The sequence below is a fragment of the Delphinapterus leucas genome, chromosome 11 (genome assembly GCF_059928025.1).
Source record: "Delphinapterus leucas isolate spDelLeu-1000000601 "Yukka" chromosome 11, BTC_Dleu_Yukka2, whole genome shotgun sequence".
In the NCBI taxonomy this organism is placed as follows: domain Eukaryota; kingdom Metazoa; phylum Chordata; class Mammalia; order Artiodactyla; family Monodontidae; genus Delphinapterus; species Delphinapterus leucas.
This window is the reverse complement of record NC_143139.1, coordinates 42658184-42679698: the sequence shown is the minus strand read 5'-3', so window position 1 is coordinate 42679698 and position 21515 is coordinate 42658184. Positions and strand designations below refer to the sequence as shown.

Below are 21515 nucleotides of genomic sequence, written 5' to 3'. Positions count from 1 at the left end.
CATGACAGATATTACTGATTAATCCTAGCACTCTTTCCTCAGAATCCTCCTCAACACAACATTTCAGGCAGTCATTATCAATAATCTGAGTTTGGGGAAAAAAAGTTGAGATTGATGTGCTGTTCTTATATGACTTCCTAGGCTCCAGTACATGTTATACATTCCCACCGCTGCATCTTTGCTTCAGCCTGGCATAAGCTTATCCTTCTCAGACCCTGTCCTGTTAAACTATCCAATCCCTCCCTCAAATATCTATATTGTATACTTATTCTTTCAACTAAATTTATTGAATACCTAGCATAGTACCTGTCACATCTATTTGTTGAATTAATCTGTTTAACATCACCTTGCACATAAATGTTCAGTGAACACCTGTCCCCTGAATAACAGTACTGTTCCTTAGAACAAAGGGTGTTAGTATTCCATAACAGGAGTTTCCGGGGTGGTAATATGGTGTACTGACTAGCTGTGCTTGAATCCTGATTCTACTACTTACTAGTTGGATAACCCCAGGTAACTCTCTTAGTTGTCCGTGCCTCAATTTTCATCATATGTAAAATGGGGTTGATAATAAGGCCTACTATATAAGACTGTTATATTAAATGGAAAAATCCTTAGCATAGTTTAAACACGTGGTAAACACCTAGTACATGGAAGTTGTTATTATTTTTAGCTCCAGCTGAGACTGAGTAGGGGGAGCAGGATGCCCAAGCCTTTATTCTGGGTGGAAGACAAAAACCAAGAACAACTGAGACTTGGGTCCCTGAACAGGCCTCACTCTGAACCCACCCCAGGACCTTGAGCCATCTCTGCAACCACCAGCTTGTTCCGTAACTCATAAATCCTGACTAATGACACAGACATGTCACCTTAATGTTTGTGAAGCCCAATGACTTATTGTTAAGTGCTTGGAGATCTTCAGATGAAAGGCACCCAAGGGCAGGCACCAGCCACCCTATTCAGTCATAAAAGCAAAATACTACCCCAAAACTTGGAAAAGGCAGAGGCTCCGTAACAATGCAGCAGAGAATTAAATCAGGCACCCAGGAAGATCAAATCAATCTTTAGACTGTAATCCCTACTATGGAGACAGAGAGAGAGAGATCATTTTGAATGCCTCAGACTACTTGGAGGGTCCAGAGCAGGTAGGGGGCGCAGGATGCCCAAGTCTTTAATGTGACGTGGGGGGGGTGTGTGTGGGAGGAGTGTGAATCTTTCACTTCTTCTAAACAAAAGCACATGGATTGTTATCCTAATTACTTCAAACCAGTTAAGAGGCTTGGGCAAACTAGCCCCACAAGGGTCTTGTTTCTGAATTGTGACCCGTCCTGAATTATGCCAGGTTCCCTTTTCAACTTGATTCTTCTCACTTCAGCTTCCCCCTCTCCCCACTTCAGCTTCCCCCTCTCCCCACAACACCACGTCAGCCAATGGATCCTCCTCCTGGACCTAGAGGCCATTCCAGGGATGCCCAGGCCAGGACTGTGAGTACTGGCAGGCCCCTGGCAGTGAAACCTTCAAGTTGGAAAAAAACGGTCAGCGGTGCACACAACACAGTTTTTACAGGGGCTGTCCCTGAGGTTGAAGCAAAGGAGAACCAGCTACCACAGCTGTTACACAGTTTCCCATCCCCTAAATGGTACGTAGGTGTGATGTGGCGAGAGCACTTGGAGTCGTGCAAACCTACCATCTCATAGCTTTGATACTTTAGACCGGTTCCGTAACCGTTCTGGGCTTTAGTTTCTTCATCTGTAAAGGGTGGATAACAAAACTGCCTACCTCGCAGGTTGGTGTTAAAAGTGAACGGGAGCGCGTACCCGAACTCGTTCGGCCCTCTCAGAAGTATTACTGTGGGGGCGTTAGAGCCGTAACTCCTCCCCACCCCCCAACCACGCACGGTACCAATCAGCAGTCGCCACTCATATAGCCTGCCCCCTCGCAAGGACTCTTGGGCTGTGAAGTCCTTTGCTGGCCACACCCTCGTTTGCTGCCGCGGAAGTGAGAACTACGCCTCCCAGGATGCGGCGGTGACGCCGCTACCACAGCCGCCCTCTACTCCGCCCTCCTTGCGCACAGCCTCCTGGCACATGTAGTCCCAGATATGCTCAATCTCACCTGCAAAAAACGCGCGGAGGAACCACAAACCCCAGAAGCCCTCGCGCCCACCCTTCTCCCTCCCCCTCTCGGAGCCGAGTGCTGTTTTTGTTGTTGGTGAAAGGTGAGGGGACAGCTGATCCGTCGGTGGGGTAAGAAACTTGGCCTAATTTGGGGGCGATCTTATGGGGGATCCCCCCACTTCCCAGACTGTGAAAGGATAATCTAAGGGAACCGTAGAAGGGGGAAGCAGGAGCATTTGGGTGTTAACACTTTCCGTACTGGAGAAGCCACCCCGCTGTTTCGGGAGTTCTTGGTCTCAAGGGGGCCCTGATCAGGGGCTGCCCCCTGGCTGTTCTCGTCTCCCTCTCAGTCCTTCTCTATAAAGCTTGATAGGCCTAAGGGAGTTGTGAGGGAGGCTTAAGTCGGCTCGTTCTCGGCCCGGCAAGACTGGACCCCACAAACCTTCCCTTACCCCTAATTCCCCAAACCGCCAACCCCCACGCCCCGCCACCAATCCAAAGGCCTTTACCACGCTGAATCCCTTGGCGCTGGGGAAGCTTCCAAGGTGTAGAGTGTCAAAGAACTCTAGAGCCCTACAGCGTGGGGGGGATGGGGACACCCCCCTCCCCGCCCCATGCAAACACCTGAATCTGGCTACACATATACACCTTAGTTGCCCAGAGTTCTCATTCAGGCGTGGGGGATATTTCCAGCTTTTTTGAATTTTGTTTGTGGGGAATAGTTGGGGTCCCCAGGACAATGTCTTTGAGGACAGTTCACCCCCTCTTAGAAAGCCAGAAGAATTGTATTTGGAAAAAAACATGGACTAGTTTTAACTAGGGATTTTTCAGAGATGAAAATTCAGAGTCTATTCAGTCTCTATTTTGGAGGGAGAAGTAGCTCCTTTTTGTAGAGCTGTCCCACCTTCCCTTCTTTACTGATTTTCTGTCCTCTTTTAAAGTCCCTACCCACCTGGCTTCAGCCTGTTGTGGGTTTGTGATGTTTGGGGGCGTGCACATGACTAGTGGCCGTGGTTGATTGGACGTGCATTACTGTGACTGACACAGGACAAAGCTCAGTGGGCTGGAGATGAGAGATGACAAGGGCCATCTCACAGCCCTGGGCTTAGGAGTTCTCTTGACTGTTGTTATCTTTCCTCACCCTAGCCTCATATTTTCCATTGAACTTTCCCCACCTAACTTGGAACGCTTCGTCTTAATCCCATCCTATAGCATGCCTCCAACTACCAATCCAAGCAGATGGAAGGGTTCAGGCACTTAGAACTGAGGCTAAGGGGAGCAGAGAAAATGGGGGGGGAGGGGAATACTAGCGATGGGTTAACGAACCGTCAAACCAGTAGGTTTCTAGCCCTGCTCCTGGCAAGACCTGAAGAGAAGAATATGAGGTTCTTTTTGAACCATTTCTCCTTCTCTCAACATTATGTGTACATTTCCCTTCCCAGGGCCCCTTACTTCCAGGCTGTCCCTACCCGGGGGTGGGGCTTTCCTGGCTCCAGGCCCCCACATTCCATCTCCCCGCAGCACCACGTTCCTGCTGAGTGTTTCACTCCACCCTTTGAAGCAGCCGCCTCCAGAATTCTTGACTTCCTGGAGGAATGAGTGAGGGACAGAACCTATCTTTCCTTTTATCCTCCCTTTCCCTTTGTTTCTTGGATGAGAGTGCGGGCTTTTTTTTTTTTTTTTTTGCTCATGGCGGAAGACAGCTGAGAGACGGGGAGAGAGGGTGAGAGTTCAGGGGCTTGAAGATTGGTCTCTTCGTACCCCCAGCCATATTCCAGCTCCAAAGACTCAGTCGTTACTTTCAGAGAGAGTTGCTGTTTTCAGGTATCCTAAGTCATTCCTGGGTATAGCTGGAGTGGGCAAGGAGGCCTGCTCAGAATGAGGGGGCCCCCCGCCTCAGTTGGATGTTGAATTCAAGAGCCAGAAGATGTAGGGGTTGGGGTGGGGAGATGGAGGCTGAAGAATTTGGAATGGTCAAGGCTATTAAGAGATGGAAAAGGAGGGACTACAGGAGGCCGAGCCTGGGAGACTGAGGCTTGGTCAATGGGGCTGTGAAAAGGGAGCAGAAATTAGAGAGCTCTTACCTCTAGGGAGAGTCTGTGACTCAGAGGGTACAGTGTGAGCCAGGATGGGTACTGACCCAGAAGGCCAGACCTATGCCCTAGAGACTAAGATTGATACCTCTAGAGGGTCCTAAACCCTCAGGGGCTGGAAACCAGATACGCCTTCATCTCCAGGAGCAGGGGCTGTGGGTGGGGACAGAGTTGGGGGGCAGAGAGGCAGAGGGGGAGAGACTTCAGGATATTCAATCTTCATTTCATAGGAGGGCAGCCATCTCAGGGCCAGAATGGAAGAATCATCGCTAAGCCGGGCACCATCCCGGGGTGGAGTCAACTTTCTGAATGTGGCCCGGACCTACATCCCCAACACCAAGGTGGAGTGTCACTACACGCTCCCCCCAGGCACTGTGCCCAGTGCCAGCGACTGGATTGGCATCTTCAAGGTATCCCTGGACCCCCTTTTGGCTCAGGCTTACGGGCCATGGGTTGTCTGGAATAAGGGGAATTGATTTGGTTTCTGAATTCTCAACCTCATGATGATAGAGAGGAAGGGAGAATGATGTCACAGATGACAAGGCCATGTGTGTAAGCAAAGCCCATCTCCCCATCTTAGCCTTGCTCTCTCCTGACACACTAGCATCCCTCCACTTTCCCTGTCTCTCAGCATCCTTGCCACTGCAACACCATCCTACCCACCCCTGGTTCAATCCCTCGGCCTTTTCCACCTTCCGGAGCTGGGAGTTGCATCACTATACCCCTCTCCCACCGTGGGCTTTGACAGGTGGAGGCTGCCTGTGTCCGGGATTACCACACGTTTGTGTGGTCTTCGGTGCCTGAAAGTGCAACTGATGGTTCCCCCATCCATGCCAGTGTCCAGTTCCAAGGTACAAGGGAAGAGGGAAAACCGGGAGGGAGGGGTCAAGGGGATGGAGGTTTGGAAGAGGGTAGTGGTCTCAGCAGATACAGAATCATGGGATTTTCAAAGAATCAGGGATTCAGACAAGAAAGGAACTGTAAAAGGGCCGCTAGTCCTGCCTCTTACCAAAAAAGGAGGAACTCTTCTTGTGGGACTAGGGGGTAGGGAAGAGGGAAAAGTGGCTTCATATATTAACAAGAAGATGGTCATTAGATTTTGAAAGACCCAGGTTCAAATCTCAGCTCTAATTACTTACAAGCTGTTTGACCTTGGGCAAATTATTTACCCTCTCTGTGTCTGTTATCTTAACAGTAAAAGGGGATGCCTGGCTTACAGGGACAATATGAAAATTTTAAATGATACAGATAAAGCTGTTAGCAAAGTGCCTGGTATGTAATGGGTACTCAGAAAATGGTAACTAGCATTGTTGTCGTTGTTGTTATTATTATTATTATTAAGGAGGGTAGGTTTAGGAAAGAGAGGAAAGAGAAGGCTAGGCAGAAAGGAGGGAGAAGAGTGTCCCAGAGATCAGAAATAGCCTGTGAGAGGTGGAGAGGAGAGAAAACAGTCTATAGAACAGGTAACAAGGGGCTGGGGCCAAAGACAATGGATAATAAGACACATCAAGGGGAGGGGGAACCTGCTGAGCACTTGAGGGCCTGGGATCATATTGGGGTCCTGGGTCTGTACTTCTTCCCACAGCCAGCTACCTGCCCAAACCCGGAGCCCAGCTCTACCAGTTCCGGTACGTGAACCGCCAGGGCCGGGTGTGTGGGCAGAGCCCCCCTTTCCAGTTCCGAGAGCCACGGCCCATGGATGAACTGGTGACCCTGGAGGAGACTGACGGCGGCTCTGACATCCTGCTGGTTGTTCCCAAGGCAACTGTGCTGCAGGTGAGAGCAGAGCAACAGAGTTGCTCCTGGGCGAGGGTGCCGGAGGCTAGCATTGCAAGGGGCCCCTTCACGCTTCACCCTCCCCTCGCTGTAGCTTCAACTGCAGACCTCACTGGGAGTTATACAAAGCCTTGCCTACAGGAAAGTCTCAATCTGACACAGACAGACACGAACACATAGGGTAGGAAAGCAAGCCACCCACAGGCCAACATCACTCAAGATTTCCTAAGAATTTTTTGAGGCTTCCTTCTCCAGGAGCCTTCCCTAGGCGCTAGAGGAAGATGCAAAGGGTAGAGGGAGGCCACACAGGGAAGGAACACTGCAAGGAAGGGGAGGATGAGACCCACTTCCACGGCAAGTGAGGAGTGAGAACAGATCAGCAGGACCCTGTAAAAGATCTCAGTAATTGTTTATATTGATTACATGTTGAAATGATAACATTTTGGATTGACTGGGTTAGATAAATGAATTCCATCTGCTGCTTACTACTTTTCTTAAGTGTCTACTAGAAAATTTTAAATTATTTATGTAGCTTGTATTATTTTTCTGTTGGACCAAATACAGAAGAATTAGGGAGTGGAGGCAGATGTTAGCAAGGAAGACTTCCTGAAGGAAGGTGAAGGACAGGACTAGGTGGGGAGGAAGTACATTCCCCAGACGAGAGGACAGGCCTGAGGAAAGCTCAACAGGTGGGAATGAGTAGTTTGTGATTTACACAAACTCCTGCCCTGTGGAATCCTCTAAACATATGGAATCGATACAAGAATAGGAAGATGTTTATATCTTACATAAGTCAGAGGTGGGTGATCTCCTACCCGTGTTCTGTTTTTACATTCATTGTTCTCATTTAAACCTTAAAACAACCCAGGCTAAGGGATCACATTACAGATGAGAAGAGAGACTCAGAGAAGTTAAGTAACTTGTTCAAAGTCACCTAGCTAGTAAAAATTGTATTGGAGATTTAAACCCACATCTGTCTGACTCCAGAACAGATAGGGTAAAATTAGGGGAACCATCCCCTTTGTCCATGTGGATTGAGAAAGACTTCTGCCAGACAAGGGGTTCCTGCAATTGCTGGGCAAAGGAGGGACCAGGCCTCAGCGGGGAAAAGATAAGAGGGGTGGGCAGTTCAGCGTGCCAGGAGCTGGTGTGTCTGATGGGTGGTGGGCAGGGTTCAGTAGCACCCAGGCCTCCCCTGACTCGCCTCTTTATAGCCTGTACTGATGTAACTTCCCAGCCCTGACATGCATCTGCAGAGCGGTGGGGATGGGACCTTGGAATGGGCGCTTCGCAGGCAGATTCCCCTTCTCATCCCGTCCCCTGTAGAACCAGCTGGACGAGAGCCAGCAAGAGAGGAATGACCTGATGCAGCTGAAGCTGCAGCTGGAGGGGCAGGTGACAGAGCTGAGGAGCCGAGTACAGGAGCTCGAGACAGCTCTGGCGTCCGCCAGGCAGGAGCACGTGGCACTGGAGGAGCAGTACAAGGTGGGAGCAGGGCTGCTGGGGGGAGGGGCCTGCCTGCTCACCTGGGGTCCAAAATCTGAACCCAGTGAAGACAGTAAAGGGGAGACGTTATTGGGCTGTTAAGATGGTGCTGGCATCTAAGATATAGGTTTAGGCGGTCACAAGTAGTGTTAAACTGGATGCGATGGGAGACACGTCCCAAATTTGTAGTGAGACTCAGTTCTCTGAACACAGGAGTGCTGAGTTAGGGTGGAGGTGGCCGTCTTCACCGGGAAGGGGATGTTCCCTTACAGTTTCTTCTTCAAGGAAGGTGACCGGGTAGAAGGGTGGATAGTCAAACTTAGGAGTTCTCCTAAGCCTTTACTGCACTCTTTGAGAGATGCATCTCAGCTTCCCTCTTCTTCTTGGGGAACCTTAATTCCAGGGGCTTTCCCGGTCCCACGGGGAGCTCACGGAAGAGAGGGACATCCTGAGCCGGCAACAGGGAGACCACGTGGCCCGCATCCTGGAGCTGGAAGATGACATCCAGACTATCAGTGAGAAGGTGCTGACGAAAGAGGTGGAGCTGGACAGGTGAGGGGACCCCTCTACCCCCATTACTTCCCTTTGCTTCCTGTGACCCTCGAACCCCAGCTTCCCGTGTCAGGTAGGCAAGACCTGCTCTCCATCTCACGTGGTTTCTCTTTCCCTTCTCAACCTCACTCAGGGTATTCCAATTACTGGGGGTAATTTTTCTGCCAAGCTCGCTTCCATCTTTCCTAACCTATTCTGTATTCCTTACCTTCGGAAATAATCATCATTACCATCTATTGTGCAGCAAAGGCAAAGCAGGAGCTAGGAGTGGAGGATTTGGAAGAAGAGAATGGATAGGATGGTCCAGGCAAGATAAGAGAGGATGGATTTCAGATTTCACCCCAGCAAAGCATAAGATTAGACTCTGTTCTCACTATTAGGAAATGTTAGAACCGGTGATCCAGAAATGTTATGGGATCTCTGCCCTGAAAAAAAGGTACAAATCATAGAATCTTAGCATTGGGAGGAGTGTAAAGTATTTAAGAGGGTATGTGAGGAAAGATCACTACCTCAGAAGGCAGCCTCTTTCAATATCAGACAGCTGTCATTTTTGTATCTCTTGTGTTGTATTTACCCTCCTGTAACTTTCATTCCTTGGTCCTGGTTTAGACCTCTGGAGCCACATAGAATAAATTTCTTTCTTCTGCCAGACAACTATTCTTTCTACCAAATGGCACGAATATTGACCACCTCCCATGCCTGTCCTTCAGATTTTCACCAGAAGAAACACTTCTTTCATCAAATGACATAATTAAGTTTCTTTCATTCAGTACTGGTAGATTTGATATTTTCAGAAAAACTCTTTAAAGGAAAGAGGCATGCTATCCGAGACCCAGAGTAAAAAGTGAGTTGATCACTAAGGCTTCTTCAGTCCAGGATATGTTAGTCTTGCCCGAGGGAGATACTAAATGTCTAGGTTCTAAATCATGGAATAGAAAAATTGGGATCAAACCGAGCATCTGGAAAAGATCAGGGACTGTGTAGACCAGGGTTCAGCAAACTATGACCCACATGCCAAATCCAGCCTGCCACGCACGTGGTTTTGTACAGCCCACAAGGGAAGAATGGTTTTGACAATTTTTAATGGTTGAAAAACAGAAGAAGAGTAATATTTTGTGACATGTGAAAATCATATGAAATTCAAATTCCAGTGTTCATAAATAAAGTTTTACTGGAACGGCCATACTCATTCATTTACATATTGTCCATGGCTGCTTCCACATTCCAGTGGCAGCGTTGAGAGGTTGCCACAGAAGTCCACATGGCCTGCAGAGCCTAAAATATTTACTGTCAGGCCCTTTACAGATAACATCTGCCGACTTCTGACCTAGATCAAAAGTTTATCGTCAATAATGACTGCCCCTTGTCTAGAAAAGACTGAATTCCGGTCTCTTGATTTATTGCAAACAACTGGGAAGCCATTAGCAGAACATCCCTTAAAGTGATACATCAGGAGAAAAGAACAACTGTTTATTTCTATATTCTGCTCTAAAACTAGGAATCTTGGGTACTTGGGGCTTAGAACTGGATCATCTTGGTTTGGGGATTTGGGCATCCCAGAGAGAAGTGGAGGTCTGGGCTAGAGGAGCCCCAGCAGAAGGGCTCAAGACAGAAGTCTGAGTCTTTGTCCCTTCTCTGGTGACCAGTCGGTCTTCTGACATTGCATCCACCACTCACAGGGTTAGAGACACGGTGAAGGCCCTGACTCGGGAACAAGAGAAGCTCCTTGGGCAGCTGAAGGAAATGCAGGCAGACAAGGAGCAAAGCGAGGTAAGGGCTCAGAGTTGGTTTGCTTTCTCAATTATCCATCCAGTGCTTTACTATAAATTTACTTTTATAAATTCAAATGTATAACATTTACTTATAAAGCAATGAAAGCAATCAGATAATTTTGGTGGATACCAGACTTGGAAATTGGAGGTTATGGATGACTGTCTTGTCAGCCTCAGCAGCTAATATGTTTCTGTATTGTGTCATGGTTGTACAGTATTGAGAACGCCTTGAGTCTCGTGCACAAGCAGGTGCAAATGATAATTTTTAAGCTTCTACCTTGCGATCTCAGTTTGCTCTCCACGTCAACAGAAAATACAATTGAAACTTTATTCTGAGCTTTGCACAAAAATGAATTAACCTGGAAGCACATATCAGAGCTTGATGATCTCCAGTGTGCTAACTTGTGAGTTTGTGCATTGTTTTTCAACATAATTTTTCATAATTTGGAAGAAGTTGAAATCAAATATTTCAGCTTCTAAATGGCTTCATCAGAACCCTAGGCTTCTATGGGAGATGGTCTGAAAACCATTTGCTCAGCAGTGAAGAGTAGGTAGAATTTGAGTGGACAGAGATGAGAGGGAGGCCATTCTAGGAACAGAGGAACACGTGAGGGGCTTCCCTGGTGGCGCAGTGGTTAAGAATCCGCCTGCCAATGCAGGGGACACAGGTTTGAGACCTGGTCCGGGAGGATCCCACGTGCCACGGAGCACCTCAGCCCGTGTGCCACAACTACTGAGCCTGCGCTCTAGAGCCCGCAAGCCACAACTACTGAGCCCTCGTGCCACAGCTACTGAAGCCCGAGCGCCTAGAGCCCGTGCTCTGCAACGAGAGAAGCCACCGCAATGAGAAGCCCGCGCACCACAATGAAGAGTAGCCCCTGCTCACTGCAAGTAGAGAAAGCCCACACGCAGCAACGAAGACCCAATGCAGCCATAAATAAATAAATAAACACATAAGTAAATACATAAATAAAAAATAAATACATTCTAAAAAAAAACCCAAAAATACATGAGCAAAGGCTTAGAGTCCAGAACACTCAGAGCAGCTGAATGCGTGGGTAAAGAGTTTGAGGTAAGGCCTAGGTCAGATTGTAGAGGTTCTTGAGTTCAGTCTTTATTCTGTAAGCAGTGAGAGGCATTGATGATTTTCAAGTGGGGGACACATACTTAAAGAATGTTCTTAAAGAAGACTGATCTGGGAATTCCGGTCCAGTGCAGTCCAGTGGTTAGGACTCTGCACTTTCACTGCTGAGGGCTTGGGTTCAATCCCTGGTCGAGGAACTAAGATCCCACAAGCCACGTGGCGCAGCCAGGGGGAAAAAAGAAAAAAAGATTATTAATCTGATTGCCTTGTGGAAAATGAGCTAGTTGTGAGATTATTCAGTAGTCCAAGCAAGAAATGACCAGAGCCTGAGCTAATGTGGTCGTGGTAACAGTAGAAAAGAGAAAATGGCTGTGAACAAGATGGAGGATGGAGAAGCGTCCATCCTTTGGGCCACTAGGGAGAGAACAGAACCACGCGTGGCACTGAGGTATCCAGCCCAAGTGGCTTGAGAAGTAGTTAGTGCCATGGACAGAAACAAGAGTGGCAAGGACGGGGGTAGAGTGGGAGGTAGAATATGCCGAGTGTGTGAGGCCTGCAGGACATCCAGATTGAGTTTTGATCGAAAAGGAAGAGCGGGGAAGCAGACATGGGGCAGGGGAAGACCCCAGGCCGTGCAACTGGAGACGGGTTGCTCAGGATTGAGACGCTTTGCACTGAGAACCCAGGAAGGGCTGGCCAGGGTTGAATGCTTGAGTTTGTGTTAAATCTGAGGAGTGGAACCTTGGCTTCTCTCATCACAGAGGCCCACCTCCATGGCCACCCCAAATATGTATCCCCTTTCCTTACCTGCTCTCTACTGCCATCAGGCTGAGCTCCAGGTGGCACAGCAGGAGAACTGTCGCTTGAATTTGGAGCTGCAGGAAGCCAGGGGCCGGCAGGAGGAGCAGAGTGCTCAGGCCCAGCGACTGAAGGACAAGATGGCCCAGATGAAGGACACCCTCGGCCAGGCCCAGCAGCGGGTGGTGAGTGAAGCCCCTAGGCAACAGGGAGTGGAAAATGTTCCAGGGCTGGTTGTAGACAAGTATGGGAGAAAGACATGGCTCAAGATTAAACAACCCAATCCTGAGTCCTGATGCGGTGGGGGAGTGGAGGGAGCCTAGTTACCTTCCGGGCTCACAAATGACTCACTGGGAGCCCTGATTCCATCTCCTCCTTTCTCCTGAGGCTGAGCTGGAGCCCCTGAAGGAGCAGCTTCGAGGGGCCCAGGAGCTTGCAGCCTCGAGCCAGCAGAAAGCCGCCCTTCTCGGGGAGGAGCTGGCCAGCGCAGCGGGAGCCAGGGACCGCACCATAGCCGAGCTGCACCGCAGCCGCCTGGAAGTGGCTGGAGTCAACGGCAGGCTGGCTGAGCTCAGTCTGCACTTGAAGGAGGAGAAAAGCCAGTGGAGCAAGGAGCGGGCGGGGCTGCTGCAGAGCGTGGAGGTAGAGGGATGGGGGGACCTGCAGGCTCCTGGCTGCTACTGCGCGCGCCTCGGTGTGGTCAGATCCCCTGGGAGGAGAGAGGCGGGGGTGAGAACCTTAGAGGACTTATGGGTGGGGAGGGGCTGTGAGGGAGGTACAGTCGCTGTCCAGGTGTGGCCCCTCCCTGAGCAGAGTGTCTAGATCCTGATCTCTGTAGCACCTGTCTTGGTTACCATCTTGATTCAGAAACATTTACCGTCCTAGGCGCCGGCCCTGCCGTGATACCCATCCCTGATCAGCAAGGCGCCATGCTGTCAGGGACCTTCCTCCATTTGGGGGTACAGGGGATGAGGAAGGCAAGAAGGGGAAATCACTCCAAAATATTCAGTTAAATAAAGAAGAGGCACAGTGAGGAATGGTGCTGTTGCCAGTGGCATCCCATTTCCTTTACCCTCCCGTTTTCCTTTTCGGCGTCTCCCAGGCCGAGAAGGACAAGATCCTAAAGCTGAGTGCAGAGATACTTCGACTGGAAAAGGCAGTACAGGAGGAGAAGACCCAGAACCAAGTGTTCAAGACTGAACTGGCCCAGGAAAAGGATTCTAGCCTGGTGAGGCGCCCGGCCACCCGAGAGTCCTGGGCCCGGGCCTCCTGAGGCATCAGTGCCCTTTCCCTCTGTCTTGGCTGTGGGCTCAGAAGTTCTAGGCACTCATTTCCCACTTGCACGCCCCCCAGCCCTCATTGGTTCGAAGCATGCCATGTCCCTTTCTGCTCTCGGAACACATTCTGGGCCCAGTAGGGATGACTTAGGAGAATTCTAGAGTGCCCCCTGCTATGACCGAGCCCTCTGCACCCCAGCCCAGAGGCAGTCATCCTCTGGTCCCCACTTGGGAGACAGAGACTAGGACTCAGGTGAGTCTCCTGCAGCCAAGACAAGGGACTCGTGGAAGCAGAGTGTCGGGGCCTCCTGTGTGTCAGGGCAAGAGAGGAGCGAAGGCACGGAGAGTCGTGGTTCTAGATTGTTGCATCCAGGTCAGAGCCCAGGTTCTGGGAGGTACCTTCTAGGCTCCAGATTCCCTCTGGCCCTTTCTGCTCAGGTGCAGTTGTCAGAGAGTAGGCGGGAGCTGGTGGAGCTGCGGTCAGCCCTGCGCGTGCTCCAGAAGGAAAAGGAGCAGCTCCAGGAGGAGAAGCAGGTGAGAAGCCATAACCCAGCCCCCTGGAGGCCCCAGCGGGGGACTTGAGGGCTGGAAACTTGGTATCTTCTTGTCACCTCTTGGCTTAGAAACTGGCATCAGTGAAGAGGGCCCCGAGGCTAAAAATGGGACCATGGCTCCCCTTATTAGCCGCCTTGGCAGGACAGGGGAGGGTTGCTGGGGGAAGAAGGGGTGAAAGAGGGCTGGGGGCTGTGGGGGGAGGATCTGCCTTAAACTGCCCCCCACTTTGGCAAAAGCGTCTAATCCTGAGGCGCTCAGAGTTCATCCTGGATGCAAGAGAAGGCTGTGCAGGGCTGCATGGTTCGCATCTTCCCAGCCTCTCACATGTCTTTCCTCCCCATCTCCAGGAACTGCTAGAGTACATGAGAAAGCTGGAGGCCCGCCTGGAGAAGGTGGCAGACGAGAAGTGGAATGAGGACCCTGCCACAGAGGACGAGGAGGCCGCTGCGGGGCTGCGTCTGTACACCCCCAGTCTTGGGACACCTCTTCCCCGCTCTCCCTCCCTGTGTTGGGAAAGCTCCACATGACCCCTCTGGGAGCTGCCTCTGCCCTCTATGTTTTGCCTTTTTCCTTCCCAGACCCTGGCCCCTGATTAGCTTAACTGTATCCCTCATCCAGAGAAGCCGACCCTCTAACAATGCTTCCTTTCTTCTCCGCCCACTCCCTCACCTGCAGGCTGCCCAGTGGCTCTGACAGACTCAGAGGATGAGTCTCCAGAAGACATGAGGCTCCCGCCCTATGGTCTGTGTGAGCGTGGAGACCTGGGCTCCTCCCCTGCCACAGGGCCACGAGAGGCTTCTCCCCTAGTTGTCATCAGCCAGCCGGCTCCCATCGCTCCTCACCTCTCAGGACCAGCTGAGGACAGTAGCTCTGACTCTGTGAGCACGGAGGGGAGATGGGGCAGGGGCAGGGACAAGAGGTAGGACCAACCCCAAGTGGCCCAGCCTCCAGAGCAGGGAGTCTTAGCCATACAGGGCTCTCTTTTCTTGGGGGAGAGCGGGCAGGCACAGGCTCTCTTCAGGGCCACCAAGTGGACACCAGTCTGACCCAGTAGCCTCTGTGCTGCCAGCGGCTCCTCCCCACACCCGTTCTCTTCCTGTGCACCAGCCCTCATCAAAACACTTCTCCTGGGCTTCCCTGGTGGCGCAGTGGTTGAGAGTCCGCCTGCCGATGCAGGGGACACGGGTTCATGCCCCAGTCTGGGAAGATCCCACATGCCGCGGAGCGGCTGGGCCCGTGAGCCATGGCCGCTGAGCCTGCGCGTCCGGAGCGCCTGTGCTCCGCAACGGGAGAGGCCTCAACAGTGAGAGGCCCGCGTACCGCAAAAAACAAACAAACAAACAAAACAAAACAAAAAAAACCACTTCTCCTGCTCCACTCTTACTACAACTCTCTGTTAACAGTCCCGGCCTAGACTTCCCTTACCTGTCCCAGTGTGCTGCTCCCCCATCTGGGGACGCTACCCCAAAACTCAACCCTATCCCTTTGGTGCCCAGGAGGCTGAAGATGAGAAGTCAGTCCTGATGGCAGCTGTGCAGAGTGGTGGTGAGGAGGCCAACCTGCTACTTCCGGAACTGGGCAATGCCTTCTATGACATGGCCAGGTGAGGGCCAAAGGGGGAGGACAGGAGGGAGGTGGGAGGATGCCCGCGGATAGGGCATCCAGGTGAACAGTCCTCATGCCCTTCCCCCAACCTCCCTCTTCTTGGCCCCAACCAAGAAAAAAATACAGTTGTATTGACACACAAAACGACCCACCACTCCAAATCACTGGTGCCTATCAATGCACGTGCGCACTCAGAGGCCCTGCCTTTAACTGGCTTCTGTGTTGTTCTAGCAGCACCATCTTCCGTGGAGCCCAAATTGCCCTGCATCCCCTCTCTCCTGCCCCTACCCCTTCCCCAACCACCAGGTAAGTACCTAGGCTCTGTCAGGGATTGAAGAGAGGAGACCAAGGCCCCTTGGGACAGGAACAGAAAGAAGACTGGGGTCCAGCATCCATCTGGTCGCCCCTTAGATGCTATCCCTGTTCCCTGACTTCCCTGGGGGACGCTTTGGGTGGGGAATTCCAAGTATCAGATTGCCCGCTACCTTCCCTTTTCTTCCACAGTTCAAGAGGGGGAGGCAGGCGGGAAGAGAGATCTTATCATCCAGCCCCGTGCTTTGCCTGGATGTGAGATGGGCTCAGGGCAGGGAGCGGGTGATGCTGTCATCCTTCCAGGCTGGAGCAGGAAGATGAAGGACAATGTCAGACTCATTTTCAGCCTCATTAGGCAGCAGACGGAGATGGAGGGAGGAGAGCAGGAGGTTGGGGGATGGGCTCTGTACTAGAGAAACCAGCAGGCACTAAAGAAAAGAGGGCATGGGGAGCTGGGAAACTAAGGCTTCCAGTATTGTGGGGAGAGGGATACTATGAGAGGCTAGCAGAGGGAACTGCCAGGGCGCTGCATTAGGAACAGGGTCATCTGGGAGCCCACATGTGTGGGTCCCTCTCCCAGAGGTCCAAAAGCCAGGAAGGCAGTGGAACGCACTGACCTTCTCCTTTCTCCTGTCTCTCTTTAGTGGCTTTGCGGCGGGTCCCTTGTCAGAGGCCAGCACTGGGGGCCCTACCACCCCACCATGGAAGGAGTGTCCTATTTGTAAGGAACGCTTCCCAGCCGAGAGCGATAAGGATGCCCTGGAGGACCACGTGGATGGACACTTCTTTTTCAGCACCCAGGACCCCTTCACCTTTGAATGATCCCACCCCCGCACCCCCAGTACACACACGAATACACACTTACACACATGCACACACTCATGCATAGACGTACACTTAGGTTTCATGCCTCTTTTCCAACACACTCAGCTCCATGATATTCTGTTGCCCGAGACCCGCTCCTGTGTGATTTCATCCCAAGCTCTCCAACTTCATCCTCTGCTGCCTGGCTCTTCTGCCCAGGCAGGGGTTCCTTCTTGGAAGCAGTGGCTGAATTTACTCCCTGAAAGTGGTTTTGGAGGAACCCTGATGGAGGAGGCCTTCTCCAGGGGGAATCATATCACCCCCTCCTGGTCCTGGTTGCTTCTGTCACTCACACCAGCCACTACACCACCACCACCACCACACACACACACACGCACACACACACACTCACACACTCACACGCTGATGCCCCGAAGCCAATTCCTGGGGCACCCCACCCTCTCTTGTTTGGGGTGTGTGTTTGTTTACCTGAGTTTTCCCTGGGGCCTGGATTGACATCATGACCTCTTTAGGTCTCTACCAGTTCTGAACCTCCCTGGTTCCTCCTTCTTTTGCCCCACTGCCTTCCATACCCCAGCCCAGCCTTTTCTGTACCATTAGATATTAAGTTTGGATGTTTCTTTTGTATTTTTGAGGTTTTCTGTACTCTATCTCCTGTCCCTCCCTACCACCACCCCCCAGGGTCCTCACATGGAAAGAAATGATGCGTTTGTGCCTTCTGTAAGGGATGGGAGAACAAATGGTCCCAGGTGTCCCCACTTGCCAGCCCTCCCTCCCTCTCCAGGTCCCCCCTCAGCAATAAGAGCTTCCCCCCTGCCATATCCCTCTCCCTACCTGTAGCTGGACAAATATATTTATATGATATGTATAACTATTCTAATAAAATGTGTTCTTATCATGAGGTGTGGCTGGATCAGAGAAGGTCAAGACCTCTGGCGCTTAGACCTTAGTGGAGGGAAGAGGGAGGGAGGAAGGGACCCCCTCACCCCACCCCCGCTGCCTTGGGGAGGAGGCTGTTGGTATTTTCCCATCTTGCCCCTCCCTGGTGTGCTGGCCACCAGTGGGAAGGGAGGAGGGAGGAAACTTTGTCTCAGGTGGGGTCTGGCTTGGGGAACACTGCAGTGCAGGAGGGAGCAAACTGAGGGGGAGGGAAGGGTTTAGTCCCAGGGGTGGGGCAGTGAGGGACCTCGGATGGGCCAAGGTGAGTGCCTTGGGAGTGGGGGGAGGTTTCCGCCGCCGAGACCTTCACTCTCCAAAGCAGCCTTCACTGTACTTTGAGCCAAAGGACAGGCATTACTCCTGTGAAGAGTGCACACCTGAGTATCCACTTCGTAAAAAATATCCTGAACCCCCTACCTCTAGAGATTATTTGAATTCCTCCCAGCCCTGCCTCCCTCTCTCCCTCTGTTGCCATCCTCACACACCCATATGGACACGCAGACTCCACAATCACAAAAACACATTCATCCACTCTAACCAGCTCCACAGGCTAGGCAGACACACACACACAGCATCACAAAGCATGTATTAAGGACCCACGTGCTCACCAAGACTCTCAGCAATGCCTGGCATTAACCGTGCCTACAGCCCCCTGGTTTCCATCCCAATAGTTCCCTTATCAGCCACCCCCGTTCCCTTCAGGGCCTGTGGGTGGGCCACCCCCACCATCCCCTCTCTCCATCCACCTGAAACCCTCCTGCCCACCCCCCTTCCAACCCCACCTGGGTGACATCTTACATCCTTCCTTCTTCCCTCACGTTGCTGTCTCCTAGCAACCCCATCTCGTTCCCTGAATCCCTTCCAAGGAAATTAGAGATAATGGATCTCTCCTCTCTCCATCTCAACTCCTCTTTATTGATCCTACTTTAATGAAAGTTAATTATAACAATGATTTAATTAATAGAATCCCTCTCTTCCTTTATTGCTTCCCGTATTAAGACTATTAATGAATACGAGCCGGGCTGACAGAGGCATCCATCACCGGCCTGGGATTCCCCCCATCCCTCCTTTTTCCCTCCCCCTTATCCCCTCCCTCTCTTGGCCTGTAAACTTGCCGGGGTTGTGGGGGTTAATCAGAGAGGAATTATGAGCCAACATCCCCAGCAGGAGGTGCATTTAATGAAATCGCTTGTGATTTATGTCTGGGGGAGGTTGGGGAGGGAAGAACCTGGAACCCAGACATCCTGCTTCTAGAAGGGTGCCCCCCCCAGTGCAGAAGAGGAGGAAGGGTGACAGAAAGAGGGACCCAGGGCCTTTACTGCCATCCCACAGCCCCTGCAAAGCCGCACACACGCAGGGGCCACATGGGTAGCTAGCTGCACAAGGCCATTGACACAGACACTGCCAGACTAAAAGCACTTACGACGACTGCAGCATAAGTTTTGTTCTTTCCCACCTCCAAAACTGCATGGGTCATTTTCACCTCTTTCCTTTCCCCCCAGCCCAGTTCTGCCTCACTTTCCCAAGCTTGTTCCGTACTCCCCTCCTCCACGAAGTCCTCCAGTCCCTCATTGGACCCCTTAACCTGGGTATCTAGAGTTTCCAGTCCCTCCTTTCTCTGCCCTTCGTATGTCTTCAGGTGTGCAGTCGGCACCTTCAGACTAGGAGTTCCCCAGAAATGTAGAGCCATTTCTCTTCGTCACTTACGATTTGTCTACCCCAGGGTCCAGTGCATGGCCCCAACACAGGGAGCTCAGGGGAGAGTAACTGACTGCATGGGCAGGGAGGGAAGACAGCTGGGTTCCAACTGGAGTTCTTTCTCCTACCCACCATTCGGTATTTGGCAACTCAGCCTTCCTACTGTATCCCTCCTGTAAGGGATCGTCTCTCTCCCTCTTGCTTCCCAGTATTCTTGCAGAAAGTGATGGACCTGAATGGGCTCAGACCAAGTAGCAGCAGATAGGAACTCAGGTGTCAGTATTTGGTGAGAGATGAATGAATCCAAACATCACTCCCCACTTACAGAACCACAATGGCTGCCTATTACCTACAGGAATGCGATGTGCAGATCATTCAGTGTGCCCGTCGGGGTCTTCACCAACTTGCCTTTCCATTCCCCATCCTACCCTAAGGAACCCTGGAGTCCAGTTTTACACAACCACTCCACAGAAATAGGCACTGCCCTTGCATGCCTCTGAACACATGCTTTCGCCTCAGCTCAAAAGATAGCTCCTCCGTGAAGCCTTTCGTGATTTCCTCCATTATCCTCTGTGATACTACACATAGCACTTTGTAAAAACTCACTATATCATGTTCACAAGTTTTTCTTCTCTCTCGACTATAAGCAGCTTGAGGGTAGGTTCTGTGTTTGTACATCTCTTGTCCCTGAAGTCCAGTACAGAAACTGGCACACAGGGCCAGTCCTCCAAAAATAATTTTTTTAGTTATTTTAATAAAATACTCCATACATACAAAAGAAGATATATATGTCCATATACAAGGGATAAAGAATAATAAAGTGCACATTATTGGACTTACTAACCAGCTTTAAAAACATTACCAGTACCTTTGAAGTGCCCTGTGTGGCCTGAAAGAACAAGATGTGATGTCAGTTAGGATACAGAGATTCCATGCAAGCAACTATACTCCAATAAAAACTAATTTAAAAAAAGAAAAAGAATGGCAAAATACTCTACATTTTAAAAAATTAAAAAATAAAATCTTTACAGGAAAAAAAGAGATTTCATGCGTTCATTCAAAAAAACTTTATGGAGTGTTCTTTATGGGTCAGTTGCTGGGACTAGAGATGGAACAGTCAAAAATCCTGCCCTCAAAGAGCTCACAGTCAACATAAACTAACAAATAGAAGAAAACAAGGTAAGCGCTACTTTAGAGATACGCACAGTATGCTGTGGGACCACAGAGAACAGGTACTTAATTAACCAAGACTCGGAAGACAAAGCTTCCTGTGGGTGATGATATGGGGGCTGAGTCTTAAACAGTGTGTACACGGGAGCCCAGAGTGTGCAGGCAGATGGGACAAGACGGCAAAGACCTAATTCACTCAGAAATCTCAACACTCAGGGCTGCCGAATGAGGATTGGACACGATGTGGGAAGTGAGGCTGGAACGACAGATAACAGACCTTTACTCATACATTTCCTCAACAAATACTCACTGAATGCCCACTATGTGCCAGGTGCTGTCTTAGGCACTGGGAATCTGCATGAACAGATAGAAATGCCTGCCCTCAAGGAGCTTACACTCTATTGCCGGATCATGAAAGTCCAAAGAAACCAGTTAGGAACCCACTGTAATAACCCAGGCCAGGAAAGTGAGCCCTGAACTAGGGAATTCTCTGGCAGTCCAATGGTTAGGACTTGGCACTTTCCCTGGCCCGGGTTCAATCCCTGGTCAGAAAACTAAGATCCTGCAAACCGCATGGCAAGGTCCCCCAACCAAAAAAAGAAAAAAAAAACAGTGAGCACTGAACTTAAGTAGTGTCAAGAGGAAAAGAAGCAGAATTCTTCAGGATGCAGAATTAATGGGACTTGATAATCAGATATGGGAACTGAACAGGAGTCCTGTTGATCCCAGGTTTCTGGTTTCAATGACCAGATAACCAGTGATGCCATTCACCAAATTAATAATACAAATGGAGAAATCATACATTGAGGGAAAAGATGATTCATGCCGTTTTGTCTTGTTGAATTCCCAATGTCTTTGGGATCGTTCAAAGGAGAGAACTCCAGTAGACAACTGGATAGATATTTAAGCCCGGAGCTCAGAAGGGTTTAGAGCTGGAGATAGAGACTTAAGATCCTTGTAAATAAAGGTGATACAAGTGAAGATAGATTACCCAGGTCTCCCTGCATGTAGAGTGAGAGGTAGGAGGACCAAGGGCAGCACCCAGGAGACCATCAACATGGAAGGGAAGGATGGAGAGTGCCGAATCATGGAGAAGATAGAAGGATCGATCAGAGAGATAGGAAGCAACTGGGGACAGATGAGTCAAGGAGAAAGGCCAGCGGCGGCAGGTGTAGCAGAGAAGCCAGGGAAAGTATCCCTGGAAACGGCTGGTTTAGCAGCCAGGAGGTCACTGGCAGCTCAGCAAGAGGCGCTTAAGGAGTGTGTTGCCGGTGGAAGTTATTGTGCAGCTGGACTTCACAGAGCCTGCAATAGATATCCTGCAATAGACACGCAATTCTTCTGACCCGTGGGAATTGGGAATATGTCTCCATACTCACAGAAGAACAAGGACTCCTATGTCAAGGTGTCAGAAGAATCAAGGGTGGGAACCAAGATGTCTGGATCTAACATCAAAG

At 50.7% G+C, this 21515-nt stretch overlaps 1 protein-coding gene and 1 long non-coding RNA gene across 4 annotated transcripts in view; one reads left to right on the top strand and one right to left on the bottom strand.

The window, feature by feature from the left end:
• Positions 1 to 2628, bottom strand: part of LOC149748009 (uncharacterized) — a 28045-nt gene extending 25417 nt beyond the window's left edge. Inside the window, exon 1 of the long non-coding RNA XR_016394942.1 lies at positions 1688 to 2628. This is a non-coding gene — a long non-coding RNA (uncharacterized LOC149748009). The remainder of the gene's footprint in view (positions 1 to 1687) is intronic.
• On the top strand, positions 2142 to 17152 carry CALCOCO1 (calcium binding and coiled-coil domain 1). 3 transcript variants are annotated; one of them, XM_089920806.1, is made up of 16 exons: positions 2226 to 2246; positions 3885 to 3941; positions 4441 to 4620; positions 4959 to 5061; positions 5796 to 5986; positions 7313 to 7471; positions 7875 to 8023; positions 9703 to 9793; positions 11707 to 11862; positions 12065 to 12319; positions 12780 to 12905; positions 13393 to 13488; positions 13857 to 13965; positions 14185 to 14387; positions 15006 to 15112; positions 16071 to 17152. In XM_089920806.1, exons 3-16 carry the CDS (start codon positions 4465 to 4467, stop codon positions 16246 to 16248), a joined length of 2079 nt encoding a protein of 692 aa, XP_089776932.1. In that variant the 5' UTR covers positions 2226 to 2246; positions 3885 to 3941; positions 4441 to 4464; the 3' UTR covers positions 16249 to 17152. The 3 variants fall into 3 exon arrangements, with proteins under 3 accessions (XP_022427716.2, XP_089776933.1, XP_089776932.1); XM_022572008.2 differs by lacking the exon at positions 3885 to 3941 and having other exon boundaries at positions 2142 to 2246; XM_089920807.1 differs by lacking the exons at positions 3885 to 3941; positions 15006 to 15112 and having other exon boundaries at positions 2142 to 2246.
• Positions 17153 to 21515: the final 4363 nt, after the last annotated feature.

Bases quoted from the DNA above. Each gene is read 5' to 3' on its own strand.
- CALCOCO1 (XM_022572008.2), top strand. From the start codon at position 4,465: ATGGAAGAATCATCGCTAAGCCGGGCACCATCCCGGGGTGGAGTCAAC. The intron at 4,621-4,958 runs GTATCCCTGGAC...GGGCTTTGACAG, and splicing joins ACTGGATTGGCATCTTCAAG to GTGGAGGCTGCCTGTGTCCG. The intron at 11,863-12,064 runs GTGAGTGAAGCC...CTTTCTCCTGAG, and splicing joins GCCAGGCCCAGCAGCGGGTG to GCTGAGCTGGAGCCCCTGAA.